At 44.2% G+C, this 21,159-nt stretch overlaps 1 protein-coding gene across 1 annotated transcript; it reads right to left on the bottom strand.

The window, feature by feature from the left end:
• Positions 1-770: 770 nt before the first annotated feature.
• Positions 771-21,083, bottom strand: kcnc4 (potassium voltage-gated channel, Shaw-related subfamily, member 4). Its single transcript, XM_060050371.1, has 4 exons — positions 19,230-21,083; positions 8,773-9,709; positions 6,830-7,027; positions 771-2,064 (listed from the first exon to the last, which is right to left on the bottom strand). Exons 1-4 carry the CDS (start codon positions 19,845-19,847, stop codon positions 1,997-1,999), a joined length of 1,821 nt encoding a protein of 606 aa, XP_059906354.1. The 5' UTR covers positions 19,848-21,083; the 3' UTR covers positions 771-1,996.
• Between the last annotated feature and the right edge of the window lie 76 nt (positions 21,084-21,159).

Below are 21,159 nucleotides of genomic sequence, written 5' to 3'. Positions count from 1 at the left end.
CAAAGTGTTTTCTACGTGCGTTGTGTGTGGGGGAAGGTGAGGTGGTTGTGAGGAAAGGGGAAGGTGGATGGGTGGGTGGGTGGGTGCAGGCGTGCAGCTGAACGTTAATTAGTGTTGCCTGTCATTCCAGAATCTCCGCTTCCATCTGTACATCTCTGGTTCATAATCCAAGCGCCATGTCGAGGGAGCCATGGCTATGATGTCCCTTCTATTACAGTCGGTTCAGCTATACTTCATCATCACTAAAAATAGAGGTGATTAACGACACACTGATGGTGTGGCCTAGTGTGCACGAAGTTGAAAAATGTGAAATGTTGAATTATTTAATCGAAATGTCCAACGAGCGAGATTCCACAATAAGACTCCATGGCGAGGTGTTCAGCATCCACATGGAGAATTATCATTTTATTTTTGCACTTCTGCATAGAAACACATGCCTAAATGGAACAAGATACTGGAGAAAGGCAACTGATTAATAGGTGTTGGACACACAAAATTAGAAACCAAAGATGTAACGAGTCCCATGTGGAAACATGGAAACAAACGGCATGGTTCCCTTTAGAAATCCGAGGTTAGAAGATTAAGAAAAAATACATAAATAAAATAACCTTTCCCTTTCTGTTTGTTGAAATAATGCACTTGTTTGCGTTATGATTGATATACGGAGAACGTTTTTTAGATATATTATTTAATATATGTATGCATTGCTACATATCATTTCTTCTACATAAATACAGACTTTTGTGTCAGCACAACAATTGGCCACATTTCCTTTTCTTTATTAAACATAAGGCAACTATGGTAGACCATGATAAATATACGTCACCAGTACTCCTTGGACTCCATGTGAAATGGTTTACACTGATCTAACACATGTGAAAGTGTCAGGGAACAAATCAAATTACATTAGGCTACTGCACACGTTTAAGCTGCTTTTCTCCACATTAGGCACGTCTGAACCGGATGGGCCGGTCACAGAATCTCCCATACTGCACTATTGATGTTTCATGAAATTATACAATGCTATTCCATAGAGTCTATTGTACATTTGGTCCTTCTCTCAACCAGCACTGACGCGTCAATGGTAGACACACTTTATATAACAGACTGACAACAGCATTCCATAGATGTTCCCATATATTTCTTATTTAAACTGTTTTTCTTTTACAAGACTACTTTGACACAGGTATTGCCTGAGCACATCCGTGCAGATGGCGTTCTCCTGACAAATGTCTGAACTTGGTCGCGGTGGTCTGTGTCGAGGTGTGACGGGTGGCAATGGCAGGAGACAAACCCACACACCCACGTGCATGGCCTGTTGTGTTAATTATGACCTTTGAGCTGCTTGACTTTGAACACCAATCTCAGGCTTGACTTTGAGATCACAGTACTATGGATGGTTGTGTTCGATCTCAAATCTATAAGCGTATCTATTTATATATATATATATATATATATATATATATATATATATATATATATATTCTATTTTTGACACCGTATGACACATTTATGGAGCTAGCTAGCTTGAAGAAAAGTTCAAAAACAAACTTGTTGTAATCGAAACGGCACGCTATTTTGTAAAAAATGCTTATAGTTTGTGGATGTATGAAGGCAACGTGATCCCAATCAAAAACACACTGGATAGAAACCTATAACCGCTAATGACAGACTAACATTGCTCTGGACCAGTTTCGACACATCCATAAACGATGCACATATGAACTTAAATGGTTTGTAATGTATTGTACAATGTTAGACATGCAAAACATGCTTTAATTTAATAAATGTTAAAACATAGAAATGAGTGATATGAGTGAAATAGTGATGGCGTGTCCATTAAGCACATGCTCCTCTACCATGTGATTTTATGTCTTGGTAGTTCACGGGAAAGAAGAAAGCACAATATCCCGCCACACACACACAGTTCATTCATTGATTTCCCGGAGGGTCCTTGGTTCATCAACAGATCGCGGTTGTCCTTTCTTGATCCGGATCAGGTGAGAGTCGTGACCTCGGGCTGGGCATAGATTCCCGTTGCAGCCAGGATGTCTTTACAGCTCTCTTGATGTGGAGGGAAACACACGGCACAGAAAATGCAACTCAGCGATACGACAGAAAAGATGACAAACACCAAAATCTCATCGCTGCTAAGATAGGTCGGTCTCGAACAGGATCAAGCATATTGGACGAACGCAGATCAGATCTACATGGGCCGAGACAAAAGTGGTTTGGATTTTTTGATCGAGCATGACGCTAATGGTTATCTATTGGAGGCGATTGCTATATGATGCAGTAGGGGATGATGTAAGACTGTTGGGGTGGTAGCAAGCAGCTGGTATATGTGTGGAGGGATCAACAAAAACAAAACAATGTTCAATGAATATGCCCCCGAAAGGGCAGGATTTAACGGAATACAAATGCATGCATTACCCCCTGCCATCATTAAGGGGGGAATCAGTCAAATAAATTGATCCTTTAATTACGTCATTGCTTTTTCATTTAATTATACATTTGCATTAAATAAATGACCAAACATTCAGAAGCATCCAAACTAAACCGGAGCCCTTCCGGACCCCCCCCCCCCCCATCCAGCTCCACTTGGCACAGTCCATTGAGGTCTGATCACTCACACCTGTGCATGGTTCACCTCAAAAACAAGATTAAAAAGAAGTAAAGAGAATGGGTATATAGTCTAATGCAGGGGTGCCCAACCTTTTTTGACCCAAGATCTACTTTTCAAGTAGCCAACCAGCAAACCTACCTTCAATGGGGGGGGGGGGGGGGGGGGGTGTATCGTGAACCTACGGACTTCAGTGGGGGTTTCATTCCGTCTGTGCACGGCACCTTCTCAACGATAATCAATGATCTTCCTCCCACTCAGGGTGAAAATGGCAGGTCTTAGCTCGTTTCCCCTCAGCCATGCCAACGTTTAGGAGTGTGTAACTACTGTTGACGGCTTTCAACTGCTGTTGACAGCGCATGCGCTACCGCGCGTATATGTGCCGCGCAAATTTTATTTTATTAAAAAAATAAATTATTATTATTATTATTATTTATTTTTTTTCACCCCTCGCGATCGACTTGGGATCTGTCGGCGATCGACTGGTAGATCGCGATCGACTGGTTGGGCACCCCTGGTCTAATGCATATCAATACATCCTTGCATATGGGATCATGGAAACCCTCCTATGCTCATCCATCTTGGCCCTGTTGATCAGTCAATGGGCATCTCCTTAGTTGTTAGTCATTATGCACTCTAAATCATCTGTTGTGTTGTACACATCAACACAGTGAACACACCGTTCAAAGCAGGGGCGTTACTGTCTGGGTGGGGTTGTTTGTGTTGGTGGTTGCTAACGGCGGTAACTGGCTGCCTTACCTAATGTATGTAAGCTCTACTGTTTCAACTCCCTTTGCGGCTTCCACAGCTACTCTGCTGTCAGGCAACCATTTCCTGTAACTGATAACCATTTAAGTATTTTCAGAGCTGCCTGCATACATCTGTCTTATCCCCTATTTCCTGCCAAAGTGCGCGGCTAGCGTATCAGCCATAACCTACATCCTGTGCAATCCAAGAATTAGACACATCCCCTACGGGCCCAGGTTCTGGCAGGCAGTCATAATCCCTTTGAACCTGTCCAGTTTTAAAACAGCTGTAAAGACTGTAGGCCTACAGGGTTCTGCATGGTTTACCCAATAATGAAAGACAGATGGATGCATTACAGAAAGTTTGATGCTTTTATATTTTTTGCAAATTACAGATGCACCCATACACAAGGGAGCTTACTTTATACTATACACAGAGATCATTGTCTTAAATGCATAAATGTAATTATAGTCTTTGCTCTTATATTCTCTGTTGAGTTTTTCCATTGCAAGTGGTTGTTCTCTGTCAGGTTTAGCCCTTCATGGCATCAATAGCCGTAGTTGAATAACATGGCTCCCAGCCTTTTACCAACACCACCCATCACCAGCCGTCCAATCAGAACACAGCCACCTTCTCACCACACCTACCTGCTGGCGGAGTGTTGTGTGTCTTCGTGTGAAGGCATACCATTAAGATGCAGCGTTTACAACACACTTAACCGCAGTCCTAGTGTGATGGCTTTTGAGGGAGGAGTTGTAATACTAAATCATTTTTTAATGGAGGGAAGAATAAATGCAAGAAAAAATGTAACGAGCTAGGCTTCGTTTGTGTGTGGATGGATTCTCTGGCATTATATTCAATTTGCCATGTCGGCCGTCAACATCCACCGCTGACAAGCCGGAGCTCAACACATCCACAAACACTGCGCGCACAACACAACACGCACAGCACGCCTGCTGTTCTCAGAGCAGAGTGGAACATTCACAGCTTGGTTGGCAGAGACCAGTTTTCTCTATATTATGGTCTTATGTTAATGACAGTCACAAAATAGCATTGATTACTATGTTTACCGTCGAACACGACATATTAGCCCTTTCAACAAAGGGAAGATATTTGATTTTTCCCCTTTAAAGTCATAAACGCTATCTTACTTGTACGCTATGCCCTATAGTTTTTGCATTGAAAGACGAAATTAGTAAATACAATTTATAATCTATCAAGGAACCTAATCACTTGACCCTTGGCTACTTGATTTGAAGATGACATAATTTTGGTAGTACTTACTGGCTCCGTAGTCGTTGGAAAGGGGAGGAGTCGGGGGTTATTAACTTGATTGCAATCACCGCTAGATGCTGCTAATTTCTACACACTGCACTTTTAAATATTATGAAGCTAACAAAAAGGCCTCAGTAAATATTTTTCTTACACTACCAGAGCCCCGATGGTACACTACCAGAGCCCCGATGGTAAACTACCAGAGCCCCGATGGTACACTACCAGAGCCCCGATGGTAAACTACCAGAGCCCCGATGGTACACTACCAGAGCCTAGGGATGCACCGATCCGCTTTTTTCACCTCCGATACCGATACCGATATCTGAGGTTTAGTATCGGCCGATACCGATATAGAAAAACAGCACGAAATTATGGCTACAAACTGTACGTTTCATTGAGGGGAAAAGACTGGGATCATGAGACTTGAATTTTTGGAGGTGCTTTATAAGGTTTGTGGTATTAAAGCTAGAAGGTTTAGTACCACCCCTCGGGACATTTACTTTGCATATGTTGCATGTAGCCGTGGAGCTTGCTGGCTTAGGTAAAGTGAAATAGCTCCAGATAGCAGATCCTTTTGCTCGCTCCATTTTGCAATCACTGTAGGCTCCGCACGGCGTGTTGCTTGTTTATGACGTCACTCACAGCGCACAGCATAGAAACTGAATAGATCAGCCAATAGATAGATAGATACACTTTTATTAATCCCGTGAGAACATTTTCGTGGGAAATTCAATTATCAAAGCAGCAAGGTAGTAGGAATAGGATTCAAGTATGTACATAAACGTAAAAAAAACGTTTTTTTTTTTTAAAATATGGATCGGCCCATTTGTCACCGATACCCGATCTAGAAATGTCTTCAATATCGGTACCGATACCGATACAAATATCGGATCGGTGCAGGCAGAGCCCCGATGGTACACTACCAGAGCCCCGATGGTACACTACCAGAGCCCCGATGGTACACTACCAGAGCACCACTGGTACACTACCAGAGCCCCACTGGTACACTACCAGAGCCCCGATGGTACACTACCAGAGCACCACTGGTACACTACCAGAGCCCCGATGGTACACTACCAGAGCCCCGATGGTACACTACCAGAGTACCACTGGTACACTACCAGAGCCCCACTGGTACACTACCAGAGCCCCGATGGTACACTACCAGAGCACCACTGGTACACTACCAGAGCCCCACTGGTACACTACCAGAGCCCCGATGGTAAACTACCAGAGCCCCGATGGTACACTACCAGAGCCCCGATGGTACACTACCAGAGCCCCGATGGTACACTACCAGAGCACCACTGGGACACTACCAGAGCCCCGATGGTAAACTACCAGAGCACCACTGGGACACTACCAGAGCCCCACTGGTACACTACCAGAGCCCCGATGGTACACTACCAGAGCCCCGATGGTACACTACCAGAGCACCACTGGGACACTACCAGAGCCCCGATGGTACACTACCAGAGCCCCGATGGTACACTACCAGAGCACCACTGGGACACTACCAGAGCCCCGATGGTACACTACCAGAGCACCACTGGGACACTACCAGAGCCCCGATGGTACACTACCAGAGCCCCACTGGTACACTACCAGAGCCCCGATGGTAAACTACCAGAGCACCACTGGGACACTACCAGAGCCCCACTGGTACACTACCAGAGCCCCGATGGTACACTACCAGAGCCCCGATGGTACACTACCAGAGCCCCACTGGTACACTACCAGAGCACCACTGGGACACTACCAGAGCCCCGATGGTACACTACCAGAGCCCCACTGGTACACTACCAGAGCCCCACTGGTACACTACCAGAGCCCCGATGGTACACTACCAGAGCACCACTGGTACACTACCAGAGCCCCGATGGTACACTACCAGAGCCCCGATGGTACACTACCAGAGCCCCACTGGTACACTACCAGAGCACCACTGGGACACTACCAGAGCCCCGATGGTAAACTACCAGAGCACCGCTGGTACACCAGCAGAGCACCGATACGATGGTACACATTACCAGAGCACAGACGGTCCACCAGCAGAGCACCGAACCACCGGTGCACTCGCTCACTCAGCACACCCCCATCCCAGCTCCGCCTATTCAAGCACCGTGCCGTGAGCGTGCGTGCAGTGGTGCGGTTATACATTCAAAGGGTGTGCGTGTGACTCACCAGTCCGTATGGTGGGCTCTCCTGGGCAGGAGAAGTCCCCGGAGGTGAGCAGGAAGCAGGACGCCTCCTTCTTGCCGGGCTTGTCACGTGGGCGGGAGCAGCGCAGGGACCACCTCTCGCCGGGGGACAGCGGCTGGGTCAGGCTGCAGCCCTCCTCCTCCGACAGCGCCACGTTGGCGTCCCCGTTCTGCTTGGAGTCTGGCCGGGTCGACAACACACACGCACCGCCGGTGTAAATGTCAACGCTTTTAGCAAGCAGCCCTCGGCGGCTCCGCAGGAAAAGGTTGGATTACATAACTGAAGGAACGTGTATTGCTGGGATGACATCCAAAGTAACATCGATATCCACATACTGGAGTGCCTGGAAGGGGATTTGAAAGGTGACATATTATACCACCAGGTGTGAGTGTGATTAGCCGTTACAAGCCGTTTTGAAAATCTACCTCTTCTGACGTCACGAGTGGGCGTGTCTACCTAGATGTGTGCTGGATAGATGGGTCTACCAGTCTATCCAGTGGACTGTAGCAAATGTTGCTCATCTATCTGTCATACATCTGGGTGGACACGCCCACTTGTGATATCAGAAGAGGCAGAATTTCAAGGCGGATTGTAACGGCTAATCACACTCACACCTGGTGGTATAATTTGTCGAAGCCGTTGTGGCAATACCTTACCCCGTCATTAGAAAACTAGGGATTGATTGCATCAATTATAAATAAATATAAATCAATTAACCTTCTCACCAACACACAGGCACACACACACACCATGGCATAGTTTGTTATGATTAAATTAGGGGTGGGAAAACGATTTTGTCTCGATGCAGATAAATTAATAATCGGAATAAAAAAATATATAAAAAATAATTATAATTTGAACTTGTTCGCCTGCTGCAACATTCTGTTCGCCAGAGAGGGATAATTTTAGTAATTTTTAAATGATTTAATTTATCTTCAGTGTGTATTGGCAGATTTGTCTTGACACGATTGCGATTCAGCCTACGCATAGCATGCACGCAAACTCACAGCGAGACACAAGAACTCCTTCTAATTCAAGAGCAGCTTTTTCTTTAATGACATAGAAAAGAAAGATTAGAAAGAAAAGAAAACTGAAACCTATTTTTTACATACTTCCATATTGTGTTGTAATGCAAGATGCATTGATTGTTGCATTGTTCATAGAAAGTCATATTTGGGACAAAAGCTTTTTCTCTAATAAAATATTAGATAAGTTAATTAATCTGTTGATGTCTTTAATGATCATCACAAAAGTAGGAAGTGATTATCAAACTCTGAGTAGCAAACTCAAATGTTTATCGATGCATCAAGATGCATCGATAATTGTTTTAGAATCGAATTGTTGAACTCACAATCAGAATCGAATCGAATCGTGAGGTGCCAAGAGATTCCCACCCCTGGTTTAAATTAGAAATAAAGGTTCACCCTCCCATCCCTTTTGAGTTGATTGTATTTGATTAACATCAGTGCTGGCTGGTTGTTGCACGGGTGATACAGGTGTACGTGAGAAAGGGGTAAAGGCGCCAGACACGCTGTATTCAGCCGATGTGCTTGAATATATTAGAGATATTCTGTTGGGACCATATAACTGGATAGCAGAGACATTAAACAGATGTTGACTTTTACCTTAGATGAATCAACCTTTTTCTTATTTATGGGTAATTAATGCAGTGATTATCATTAATGAAGAACAGATTGTTCATTTTGGTTGCTAGGAAATAAGCATCAGGACATACCAACCAATAAATCAATAAAACATATGAAGCTCATTCAAGATTAAGCTCATCAACTAAACACTATTGGAGACAAGCTAGCAGTATGTGACAGCCCCCCCACAAAATCCTAATAAGTTTTAAGTAAGTCAGTAACTCAAATCATAACGTCAATGTCGGCTTGGGAACAAGAGTGTCGTGCTCATGCTCTAACCTGAGCGATTCCTGGCGACCGTCTCGTCCTTGGCCAGGGGGCAGGTGTCGCTCTGGGTGCCGTCTCTGTGGGAGATGCTCTCCGACTTCCCCAGGGACGCAGAGTCCGTGGGGGCCTCCGGGTTGGGGTTGTGCTTCTTCTTCTTCTTGGGCAGCTTCTGCTTGGCCATGGCCAGCGAGTAATACATCCCAAAGTTGTTGACGATGACCGGCACGGGCATGGCGATGGTCAGGACTCCGGCCAGCGCGCACAGCGCCCCCACGATCATACCCAGCCAGGTCTTGGGGTACATGTCGCCGTAGCCCAGCGTAGTCATGGTGACCACCGCCCACCAGAAGCTGATGGGGATGTTCTTGAAGTGCGTGTGGTTGTGGCCCGTGGGGTCGTCGGGGCTGGCGCCGATGCGCTCGGCGTAGTAGATCATGGTGGCGAAGATGAGCACGCCCAGCGCCAGGAAGATGATGAGCAGCAGGAACTCGTTGACGCTGGCCCTCAGCGTGTGGCCGAGCACGCGCAGCCCCACAAAGTGACGCGTCAGCTTGAAGATGCGCAGGATGCGGACGAAGCGCACCACGCGCAGGAAGCCCAACACTTTGGTGGCCGGTTTGGAGGACAGGCCCTTCAGGCTCATCTCCAGGTAGAAGGGCAGGATGGCCACAAAGTCGATGATGTTCAGCAGGTTCTTGATGAACAACACCTTGTCCGGGCAGCAGATGATTCGCACCAGGAACTCGAAGGTGAACCACACCACGCAGATGCCCTCCACCACGGTCAGTATGGGCTTGGTCACCATCTCCCACTTCTCCTCCTCCCTGGTGACGTTCCCCACGACCACCAGCTCTGTCCGGGTGTGTATGTCATTGAAGGCTTGGTGGGTCTCCAGGCAGAAGGTGGTGATTGACACCAGGATGAAAAACAGGGAGGCAAACGCGACTCCCTGAAAGAAAGAGGAAGGGACAAGTTAAATTGGCGCAGATTTACCATGCATAGCCAGGCGCAGCTGTTGTATGGTGTTTTAGCTGTCAGGAGAACAATCGTCCCTTCTGATTGGCCAAAAGCTGTAGAACAAAAGCTGTGATTTCAAGATTAGCGATTATGTCTGTGAGAAAGCTCAACAAGATTCCTTGAGAAAATAGCCCCCGTTTCAAATCAATTACAGCTATGCACACACTCACAGAGTCACGCTGTGAGACTAATGGGATTCCATTAAGTCCAGCCATCGTCTAACCTGCCACTCACTGACAGCAGAGAGCTGGCTACATGGATACAGCTGTGGGCACTGACATATGTTTTGTTTAAGTGGTAAAAAAAGATGCATTTCAAATGAAAGACCAAAACAACTAAATATAATAGCCTCTTTGTCAGAAAAGAGATGACAATAATTGAAATTTAATTATGGATGTATCGCCTGAATTTTCCCCCTGGGAGGAATATTTTTTTATATTTTATGATATTGGAAAATTCAAATAAATAAAAATTACGTCACAATTATTATTTTTTTAAACGTCCCATCACAAAATGTCCTGTTTCACACGTCACATTACAGAAACAATGGTCCATTCCATCTCTTAGGGTAATGAAGGGTTTCCAAACATATAAACAAATGGGATTGCTACAGGACAGTGGCATGTTGTCAAAGCATTCTACAGGAAGTATCCAGGGTTGCTACATCATAACGAAGTATCTGACGGAAACAATCCAAATCCTTGGACACAATGGAAACCCTCCCTTGTCTTTATGAGAGTCTGCGTTTTCTACCTCGTAACATTAGTGAATCAATTCTTCCATCTGACGGCAGGTGTTGCCGTGCCTTGTAGGCAAGTTGCTCTTGAATCCAACACAAAAGCCACCGCAGTCTGTGTTTGTGTTGTCATTCATTCTGTGCAAACTAAAACGCAGTCTGTCACTAATGATCCCAATAGTCTGGCCGGATTGTAGTGCCGCGCCGTGCCCCATCCTCTTCCAGCTGGTTAAATATGTACCTGTGCCATGGGTGCACTTAGCTTCCAGTCTCCTCCGTCCTGCTGCACACAAATCAATCAGTCCTATAGTGTTTGGGTCTACGGTATTGTATGAAAAACTAATAAAGCACGCATGCATGGCTTCAATGCCCATTACACCGGACGCATTGCGGGACAGCTAATCCTCCCCACAATGGGAGCGAGTGAGATATATACACTGTGCAATGACAAGTGATTTAATTCTTTATTCTGCCTAGCCATTAAATGCTATGCAGATAACCCGGGTCCCTCCTGCATTCATATCTTGGGATGTCATCTGCTTTCACCACAGATTATTCATTCAATGGAGTTAATTCATTCATTCAATAGGGATTTAATAAAGGGCTGCCTCTATTAAAGTATGGATTTTAGTAAGTCGTATGATATTAAGTGTTTCTCACCTAGACAAAACCACAACTATACTCAGGGTGAAGTGGTAATTGAAGCATCCATTGTCAGGCAAGATTATATATACTGGCTGAGTGAAGGTATCTGCACTTAACTAGGGTTGGGTTAAATCCTTTTATTAAAACCGTTGAAACCTCTTCCTGACACATTAGACTTTACGGTTCAATCGGAACAAAAACCCCATCTTGTATAATAAGCAGGAGTGCATCTCATAAAGTCTGTTTCCAATGTACCATGGGCTGCTACACTCTACTCTGTTCTGCTATGCTCTGACCCCTGACACGCAGCCTATTTCATGTTTTTTCTACGTATACTGCATGTATGCTGATATAGTTTGAGACATAATTTTACCTTACCCATTCCCGCTCACCTTACCTGCTTTTTAGGGTTATGGAGAAAGAAAGAAATACGACCATCACTTTATACTGTAGTTCCCTTTCATAATTGTTTATATAGCATTGCACGCATATCGACCATCAAGCCATAAAGCCATAAAGGTAGGGCAAATTCTGGGGAAGCTGAAGACGGAGAATTGGATCTAGAATTTAATTGAGGATCCAAAGTCAACAAATCGAATTCAACGTATGCCAGAGGTCATTAATTCTGCCTTTGTTCTCCGACACAACAGGAGACACAAGCAACATGCATCCCAAAAAACGGCACTATGGCCCATTTTATTAGTACCAGTGCTCTAAGAATGACAGTGTTTTAATCTGTATTTCCTATGAGTTGCACCGATGTGCGATAGCAGGCCAGTGCGTGTGTGTGTGTGTGTGTGTGTGTGTGTGTGTGTGTGTGTGTGTGTGTGTGTGTGTGTGTGTGTGTGTGTGTGTGTGTGTGTGTGTGTGTGTGTGTGTGTGTGTGTGTGTGTGTGTGTGGCGTTCCGTTTCCACTCCCTGCAGACAGATTGGGCGTGCCAACCTTTTATTATTTCAACATATGCACGCTTGCTTTCAGGAGACGAGGGGAGCAATGGCTGCAAGTTACTCTATAAACAGAGCGCAAGTAGACTCCATCTGAATTGGAGCTCTCTGCCTCCTGCCATCGAGTGGAAGAGATCAATAAAAAGCATTTGCCACTCAGTGATATGACTGCGTTTGGGCCTCACTTTAATCCAAAGTACTCCAGGTCCAGATGTTTAATAACAGGACAATTTAAATTCTAGTCGGCAAATGGCCGGTAAATGCCTGATAACCTATAACCTGGCTTATAAGAGAGACACATTTCGAGATGGTATTGATAAGGATGTTGTATATTCTTGATAATAATATATAACCCTACCCTCAACCATTACAATTTGTCTGTGGCTCCATGCGGGGTGTTTCCAGTACAGCATAGATTGCTTCTGCCCATTATATTAAGAGCTCCTGTACCCAGTGGGCCTATGAAGACCAGAGTACGAGACTTCTGCCCCCAGGCCCCATCCTTACAAGAGTCCCCCCCCCCCGCGCGCGTTCCATAACTACGGTTGCCCTGAGCATCACAAAACCCACTGTGTGCCAACGTGGGAACTGTTGCTCTGCGTGTAGGCTAATTAAGTTCGACTATGCAGCCGAGATACAGAGTAGCCACATGTGCCAAACAGTGGAAAATTGGCACAGGCTGTGACGAATTTACAATATTTACCGTGTGCATCGGTAGGTTATAACTGCCGATAACTGCCGATAATAAATGCGCGATGCAGATATGTTTTTCAAATCCAAGTTGCATTCTATTCTGAGAATAAAAAAGAAAAGGTTAAGAATTTAGATGTTTGAAGATATTTCTAGGATGCATGCAAATCACTACCGTGAATATGCAGTTACAACACCCATTCCTTCCCTTTAAATGAAAGGACATTTCTAGACAAATAAACTAAAAGGCTAATTTCCATGCAGGCTTCGATAGGTTTTAAATGTAGATTGTATTAATTTATATTGATACCAATACAAATACTAGTAGTATTTTTTTATATTCCAAGGTATTTTTAGGCTGCATCTATCAGACACAAGCATGATGCAAAGGCATAGACACACATGAACCAAAACGTACAAAAACGTCTGCACACACGCATACACGCACACACACGCACGCACGCACGCACGCACGCACGCACGCACGCACGCACGCACGCACGCACACACACACACGTACACAGTCCCCCCCCTCCCACACACACGCACACAAACACACAAAACACACACAGAAACACACACATTTTCATTATGTTCAACTGATCCGCAATTTCCTAGCCTGGAGCTCCTCAGACAACGAAGACGGACATGCAGCTGGGGCCAGATAATGAGGGCGGTCCAGGCAGACAAACAAGTATTTTGAGGAGTGAATCATATGAACACTACACGTGTCTAGCGGCACCGGCACTTAGTGCTAACCCTGTAGGACAGCTCATCACAACAGGCCCCTGCCTGACACGCTCCATCAGAAGAGACACGCTCATCACCGGCAGTTCTGCTTTCCCCCCTTTACATCCTTTCCTTCCTGTCCTCCTGTGCGCTGCCTTGTGGCAACAGGTTGCAGAATAATCACGCTAACAAGGAACACGAGATGCAGGTCTTTTTTCACGCCATGAACCGGTCGATCAGAAAATGCCGGAAAAAGTATGTACATCAAGTGATACTTTGTCTGGACTCATGATGTGTCTCTGATGAGGATTTCCCCCGAACAGATCTGCATGGTACAGCACACGGCTCCAGACAAGGCTGAGCCACCTGCTATGGCAGTAAAGAAAGAAAAAAACATTGATCGATAATTTATAGATTTATAGATGGCTTGAGAGAGATGGACAGATTCATAACCATATTCAAATTCAACATCTTTAGAATTGAACTAAGGAAGGCCCATTTCTGACTGAATGTAGTATGTCCGCATTTTTTATGCAGGTTGACATATGAATATATTACCCACAGAGACCACATGCTATTCTACAGTCGTTAAAAGGGCTATAAATACCATTTGATTTGGGAAATGAATATTTAATCTTCATCCAAAGAACTCAATATGATTCTGTTCCATAATCCCTGCATATGCGATGCGACTGTTATTTCACCCTACCAAAGCAATACATCTTGAAGATTTAGTGCCACTTATCAGACTTCTGTGTGCACAATGAACGTTGACTGAAGGCTCGGATGACATGCGCACATTCTGTAAACGCTACTGTAGGAAACGCCTGCGCAGCCCGATAAAAAGGAGGATCCCCAAACCTCAACTGTGCCGTCTTTGTGTGTGTCTGTGTGTGTGTGAGATTGGGTCCCAGCGGTATTTTGTCTATCTACATGGCAAACGATTTACACCAGACCTAAACAAACTGGCGTATCTGCACACTATCCTCTCCAAAGGCACCGCTGAGAGAAAGGGGGACGTCAACCAAAACTCAATTATACTTTTTACTTTGTGAAGTGCTGTTAAGATTTATACTTGGCTTCTGAAATCTTGAACCCGATGCCTGATAAAAAATAATACTATGGCACTGATCTGAATGACCTGGCTGGATCTGAAAAGTGTTCCCTGCATGTGAGGCCAGCATGTGTCGCCCTGTCTGTGGGGTTGTGTGTCTACGTGTCTCTATCGTTTACCTCGGGGACCCTGAACCGTCTGTGTGCTTGCTTCTGGACACCAGGAGTAAGTGTTACATCAGGTTTACTGTTTAGTTATGGAACCATCACCGCCACTGTATTGTCACAATACTGAAACAGTTCACAGAATAACTTTTCCCGGGAAATGGTCATTTATAATCGGCTCACATTCAGGGTGGTCTCCAAATGTTCCCGTATATATGACGCGTCACTGCTAAGTCACACTAAGCAACTCAACAAACTTTCAGACAATATGCCACCATGCAAACATGTGGGAGAAGGCTTCAAGATCATCTCCTGCACATACTCCCCCTTTGGGGTCTGTCTTAGCTATTGCAGCAGGTCATGCAAGAGAAGATAATGTAAAATGTGCAATGTACTATGCAAACTGCAATATACAGAATTGTAACAATATAATTTAGCCTAATAATGTATAAGTACCTGAGCCCATTGAAAAACAATTGCAAATATGTACTTTCTTCCTTATAATTTGTTACTTTTTTAAGATTTTAGTTGATATTTTTTTTAACATGTCATCTCAAGCACGTTATTCTTTTCATATATATTTTTTATGTTTTCTTGCAGTGTGGGCCTGAGCCCGAACATTTGAATCCTATGAAAATAAAAAAAATTGTGTTTTCGTTACCCTCAAATTTGTATCTACCGGTAGTCTTTATATCTACAGTACATCGGGAGCAGGTCCGCTTTCATGGAGGCCGCCATGTTGCACCGCCATGTTTCTACACTAGCTCAGAATGGACAAAGGGCTCCACTGAGCATTCACCATGGCGTTATACTATAAGTGTCCTAGAAGCTCACTCGGAAGCGAACATCAACTAACAACTGCTGCATAGATGGCGCTCCACCCACACATCCACACACACTGTGGCGTTATATTTAAGTGTATATATTTATATATTTAAGTAAAATGTACCTTGGTGCGATCAAAATTAAAATGTATTAATCTTTAATAAATGTTCCGATAAAAAACAAAGATAGCAAGGTAATAAAATGGCATCAATGATTAACTGCCAGCGCATGCCTACTAACCTAACATTATAGGATACATACAAGAGATGCAGTGGAAGGTGCTTGAATGCCTGCAGAGGGTCAGCGGGTGCCCGAGCAGTCTGTATACCAACCACCGTTCCAGCAGATACCCTAGAGGGGACACATGTCAGGGGCCAACCAGCTATTGAGAAGGCGTGCAAAGATGGCATGACCCAAGCCAGGCAGCTGGGGAGGCATGGCCGGAAAACAGCAGCAGCTGAGCAGCTGCCCGACCACAGTCATCTCCCCCAGCTGTGGACCGTCCCCTACAGCTGCTTCTGATAAAGACAGAGCGGTTCCCCACACAGAGCGGAACAAGTCACCGGTTCCGTGAACTATTAAAGTAAAAGTATTTAGTTCCATACACGCCACGGCGGTGTGTGTGTGTGTGTGTGTGTGTGTGGGTATGTGTGTCTGCTTGTGCATGATTGTGTGTCCAAGAGAAGCTCCTCCGACAGCCATATTGTAACGCCAAGATGAGCGGATGGGTGGAGTTCCAGTTGTCATCGCCATGGGGATAACAAAAGCGAAAGATCCTCATATTATTCAATACCAAAGACAATTGAAGTCACACAGCTGAAAATAGACGGCTTATCTGGTTAAAGCCATTTAGCAAAAACGATAGATTTGATCAAGTGTGGTTAGAAAAACTGAATTTTCTTAAAAGCCAATCTACACTCCACATTAGTGGAGTGTGATGTGAGTGTACCTGACTGTTTCTGTTACAATACTTGTCAGACACATAACCACTACTATGTTTTCAGAAATACTGACTTGTTCTAAAGATCCCAGCTCTGATACAGATCCTAAAAGACCATTAAAGCAGCTATGTTGCTTGAGTGGAAAGGCTTGTTATGAATGTGAATTATGGGTGATAGGAGAGAGTTGTACATTTAATCAAGCCGCACTCTAATGCATCTGCTGCTCTCACAGCAAGAGGCACCCTTTTCTTCTCCGCAAACATTGAAGGCTAAGGCACAACAAACAAACATAATTACATAGGATTAGAACCCCTCCCCACCCCTTTGTCTCACATAAACACACCTACACACACACATACACACACACATACACACACACACGCACACAGACACACACCATCCATAGTCCGTAGTCTCTAGAGGGATCGGTAGGTGACAACCAAGCACTGGACCTAAAGACCTTCTATGTATAGAAACTGGCAAAGGAGGAGAGGGCTAGCAGACTGGAGAGATTCACAAAGTCTTTTTCACAATGAGTCACCAACAAATACAGATGGAGAAATGTTGGCAGTAGTGGGCCATAATGATATTCTTTTTCGGAAAAAAATTATGCCTTATTGCATGTTACCTCTTTTTGGAGTGTGTGAGGCAGGCCACTGGCCTAATCATTTAATCTCTTGCTGCGATCCAAGACATTATTTTTCACTAACCAGCATGGCATGTCTGGCTCCACTCTAAAGTGGCAGTGTAAACAGTGGAGCGTTCTTCGGTTTACACTGCCCCTGTACTATCACTATCATTGCTTCTCTGGATGCGTGCACATACTGTATATTGGCTATTCTGATAAACACGTTTAAAAAAAGGGCTGACTTTTTGTAATAACTTCTGTGTTAGATAATCGTTTAAGTTTGCATGTTTTCTAAAGTTGGAACATTGTGGTGACACAGTTGTCATTCGGACATGCCAAATGTAATGGATTTGGAGTTTCCATATGGATTTCTTTATCTTCTTGGTTGCAATGCAACACCAACGGTAATGCAGCTACAGACCTTACAAAAACAAGCATTACAATCTGAGCTCGGTCTTATCCACGTATTTGTCTATATTACTTTATGCTGTAATAGGACTCTGAGATGTACGCTATATCTGATTACATAGCAAGAGCTCCAATTAGTTTTAGCCTTTGTGAATGAATCAAAGTGGTACAATACCGTTGCCCATGTACGTGTTACACTCCCTGATGTGAAAGCATTTCCAGACCTATGGGATTAGGGAAAACCGCTGTAAATGATGGACATCCGCTTTTAAGAATCGCATTACGTGAGATGGACTTAAAGGTTCTTGGAAAATAAAAAGGCCATAAAGGTAACATGAGTCTCTGAAAAGGCACTCTGCAGCCTTTAAGGGTGCACATATTGAGCACACATACATGTGAATGAGAGGAGGGTGGGCTCAGGACTTTAGACTCAGATAGTATAGTATTTGAACCTTTTTTTACATTCATGCCATCTTTTTTATTTTCTTTGTCCACTCCACCGTGAGCCAACGTAACACAATTTAATATGTGCACGGGTGCACTTATTGAATGACGATAAAAGAAGTCTACGTTTAAGTCTAATACAGCTTATCAACTATGACCACAATGCCATTATATTTCGTTTAGCTCTTTCTAATGTCTGCTGTATTTTTGCAGCTGCCATCACTACAAGCTAATTAGGAGCTAATTAGGCGCTTATTGATCATTGAGAGAGACCTATGTTTTACCGATACACATGAAAGCTATTCACTGCCATTTGCCAGCCAACTGCTAATGTCCTTCAATTGCCTAACTGTGCTTTCAGACTTACCTCCATGAGCATCCTGCTCTCCCGCTTTGTTGCACGGCCATTTGCTGCAAACCACTTTTGAATGCTTCGTGTTCTCAATTATACTCTCAGATGAAAACACTCAAGATGCATGTGTGGCTTGGATGCAGTCAACTAGAGATGGTTGTCATCCTTACACCATGTGTTAATATTTGTTGAATATCCGATAAAATGTTACCTTAAAAAACGAATTCACTGTCAGGAATTGCTTACCACACATTGCTTACCTGCCCATATGGACGGCACGCGCCTGGTATAGGCAAGGCAAGGCAACTTTATTTATGTAGCACTTTTTATACACAAGGCTGACTCAAAGTGCCTCACATATAAACATTGTCATACAATAAAATAAAATAATAGATAAGTAAAAGAAAACATATGCAAAGAAATGAGTAAAATAGAAAGTGCAATGTATTTAAGATCAGATCAACAGTCACTCTGGTACCCACGTCGGGACTCCAACCCGACCTGAAGGAATTTGGTACCCAAGTCGGGACTCCAACCCGACCTAAAGGAACTTGGTCCTTTCTCTGGGACTCCAACCCGGATTCTAGTCAAATTCTATTCTAGGTATCTGATATATTCTAGGACTCTAACCCAGACACACGTCGGGACTCTATATAAAGTAATACTCTAATGGAATTAATTGGCTAAAGTCACACACCTCGAATTTCTTGCAATTGGGAAATATAAGTTTGTCAGCTGTTGAAGCGGCTCGCATTACGCGCGCTATTTTATGGCGCCAACTGAAATTGACCTAGCAAAATGTTTCCTGAATTGTTAAACGTTAAATGGACATACTTAAATGTACATTTTAATTAAGTTTATAGAAAACAATGCTTCTACTAGTCAACTTACCCTTGCAGCCCTGGATGAGTACGGATCCTCAAATAGGGCCCATATCTTGGGTTGCCAAACTTGGCAGCAGCCCCTCGACCTGTCGGGGCAGTCCTCGATGCCGAAACGTCTCGGCAGTTCTCTGTCGTCGTCGGTTTCTTCAGGATCAGGGGGCTCAAAGGTATCAAGGGCCTCTTCCGCGTCTCTGTGTTGGCGGTAAGTCATCCAGCAACACGGCTCCACGTCGGTCTCGTCTATTCCCCAAAACGCCAGTTCCTCCTCGAAAAGAGGTCCGCATACATCAGCGGGGCAATGGAGCTTCCCAGTCCGATAGTAGTTCAACACATAGGCGAAGATACCAGGGTGCCTGTCAAAAAACAACTCGCTGGTGCTCGTCGGCGCCGAGTCTGTGTCTGAAGCCATCGGTTTATCTGCCGGGTCCGCCAGCCATGCCAGGCGAGTTCCCGGCAGGGTCCTGAGGGTGCTCTTGTAGGTCTCGTGTCGCGTGCCACCAACATTGATTGTTATTTTGTCTGAGTCTTCCCCTCTCGACATCTCCTCCTTTAGACATGATTTAGACGGAGGCTTGTTACCTGACTTGCGTCCTCGGTAAGACGACACACACACGGAGCTGATCATTTAGATGGAGGGACTTTTTGATTTTCTTCCCTTGGTTATTGACAGATCTCTCCGCGTGGAAAATGCAATAAAATGAATGGTGAACCCACCTTTTATGCCGACCAAAATCCTTGTACTTGCTGTTGGGGATCATTTATTAAAAAAATACTTGTTAAACTGACTTGTTAGCCCGAGTGAAAAGAAGGCGCGACTGTAAAAACCACCTGTTACAATAAAACTCCGCGTAAAACGGTTCCAGCGCGATGGCGCACAAAAAAATAAGTAATGTCCTCTAGTGCAGTGTGTTGCTTTGATGGAAGGAAATTGTCTACTTCAAAACACATCAAGACTACGAAAGACTAATAGGCTCCTGCTTAGATGATAAACAAAAAGACCGGAGGATACTGGTAACTGAATCCTATACCCCGTAGTCCATCAGGGATGAGAGGGAGATAGATTACCAGTGTGCACCTTTTCTCGCCAAAATATTATCCAAAATGTGTTTCTTTTAATCCACGCTAAAAAATATAATAAACATTTTAAACGTTTTTACTTAAAATGACCCAATGATGTAAATTGCGTTGCTTCATCAGACACCGACTGCATTCTGGAATTGTCAAAGGGTCGACTCGAGGGATGTAGGGTTCTCTCCTTCAGAGAATCTGTTGCTTCTCAACAAGTATCCTCCCTCAACGACACACACCAGGCAACACAGCCGCTGTCTAGTTTAACCCTCTGGTGGCCGACCCGTCTACTGGTGTTTTATTGAAAGGCTCAATCTAAATATGGCTATTGACCAATTATTGAACCTGGAAATGTATGAAGCTATATAAAACAGGTGTTATACGGGTTTGGCTTGGGCATATCTAGAGATATTTTAAAAACATTACCACTCTTATAACATTTTTTCGTCGGTGTGGGTAATTATAATTGTCTGTTACAGTTGAACTAAACGTGATGGGGAATATAGTCTAGGTGTACCATGATTTGTATGCATCATTCTTTTATATGATGCATATTAATTCATTAATTTATACACAATTCATTTTAAGCTAAGTTATTGATTTGAAGGCATTCTACAATACATTTCAATACACATCATGGGCACACTACCTAACATCCCTATCCGAGTGTGAGGCAAACTGGTTGTCAACTAAAGACCGCCATCTAGTGGAATTGTTACTTTCTGTTTGACAGCTTCACATATACCTTGTTATAATTTGTCTCCAGGTGCTGTATGATGTAATTACGGGATTTCGACGGCAGATTTAATTCATCACGTAAAATGTAACTAATCGGCCATCTACATATGGAACGTTTAAAGGTCTGGTGG

The sequence above is a fragment of the Gadus macrocephalus genome, chromosome 1 (assembly GCF_031168955.1).
Source record: "Gadus macrocephalus chromosome 1, ASM3116895v1".
In the NCBI taxonomy this organism is placed as follows: Eukaryota; Metazoa; Chordata; class Actinopteri; order Gadiformes; family Gadidae; genus Gadus; species Gadus macrocephalus.
Note: the sequence above shows the minus strand (reverse complement) of the source record. Positions and strands in the feature narration are given on the sequence as shown.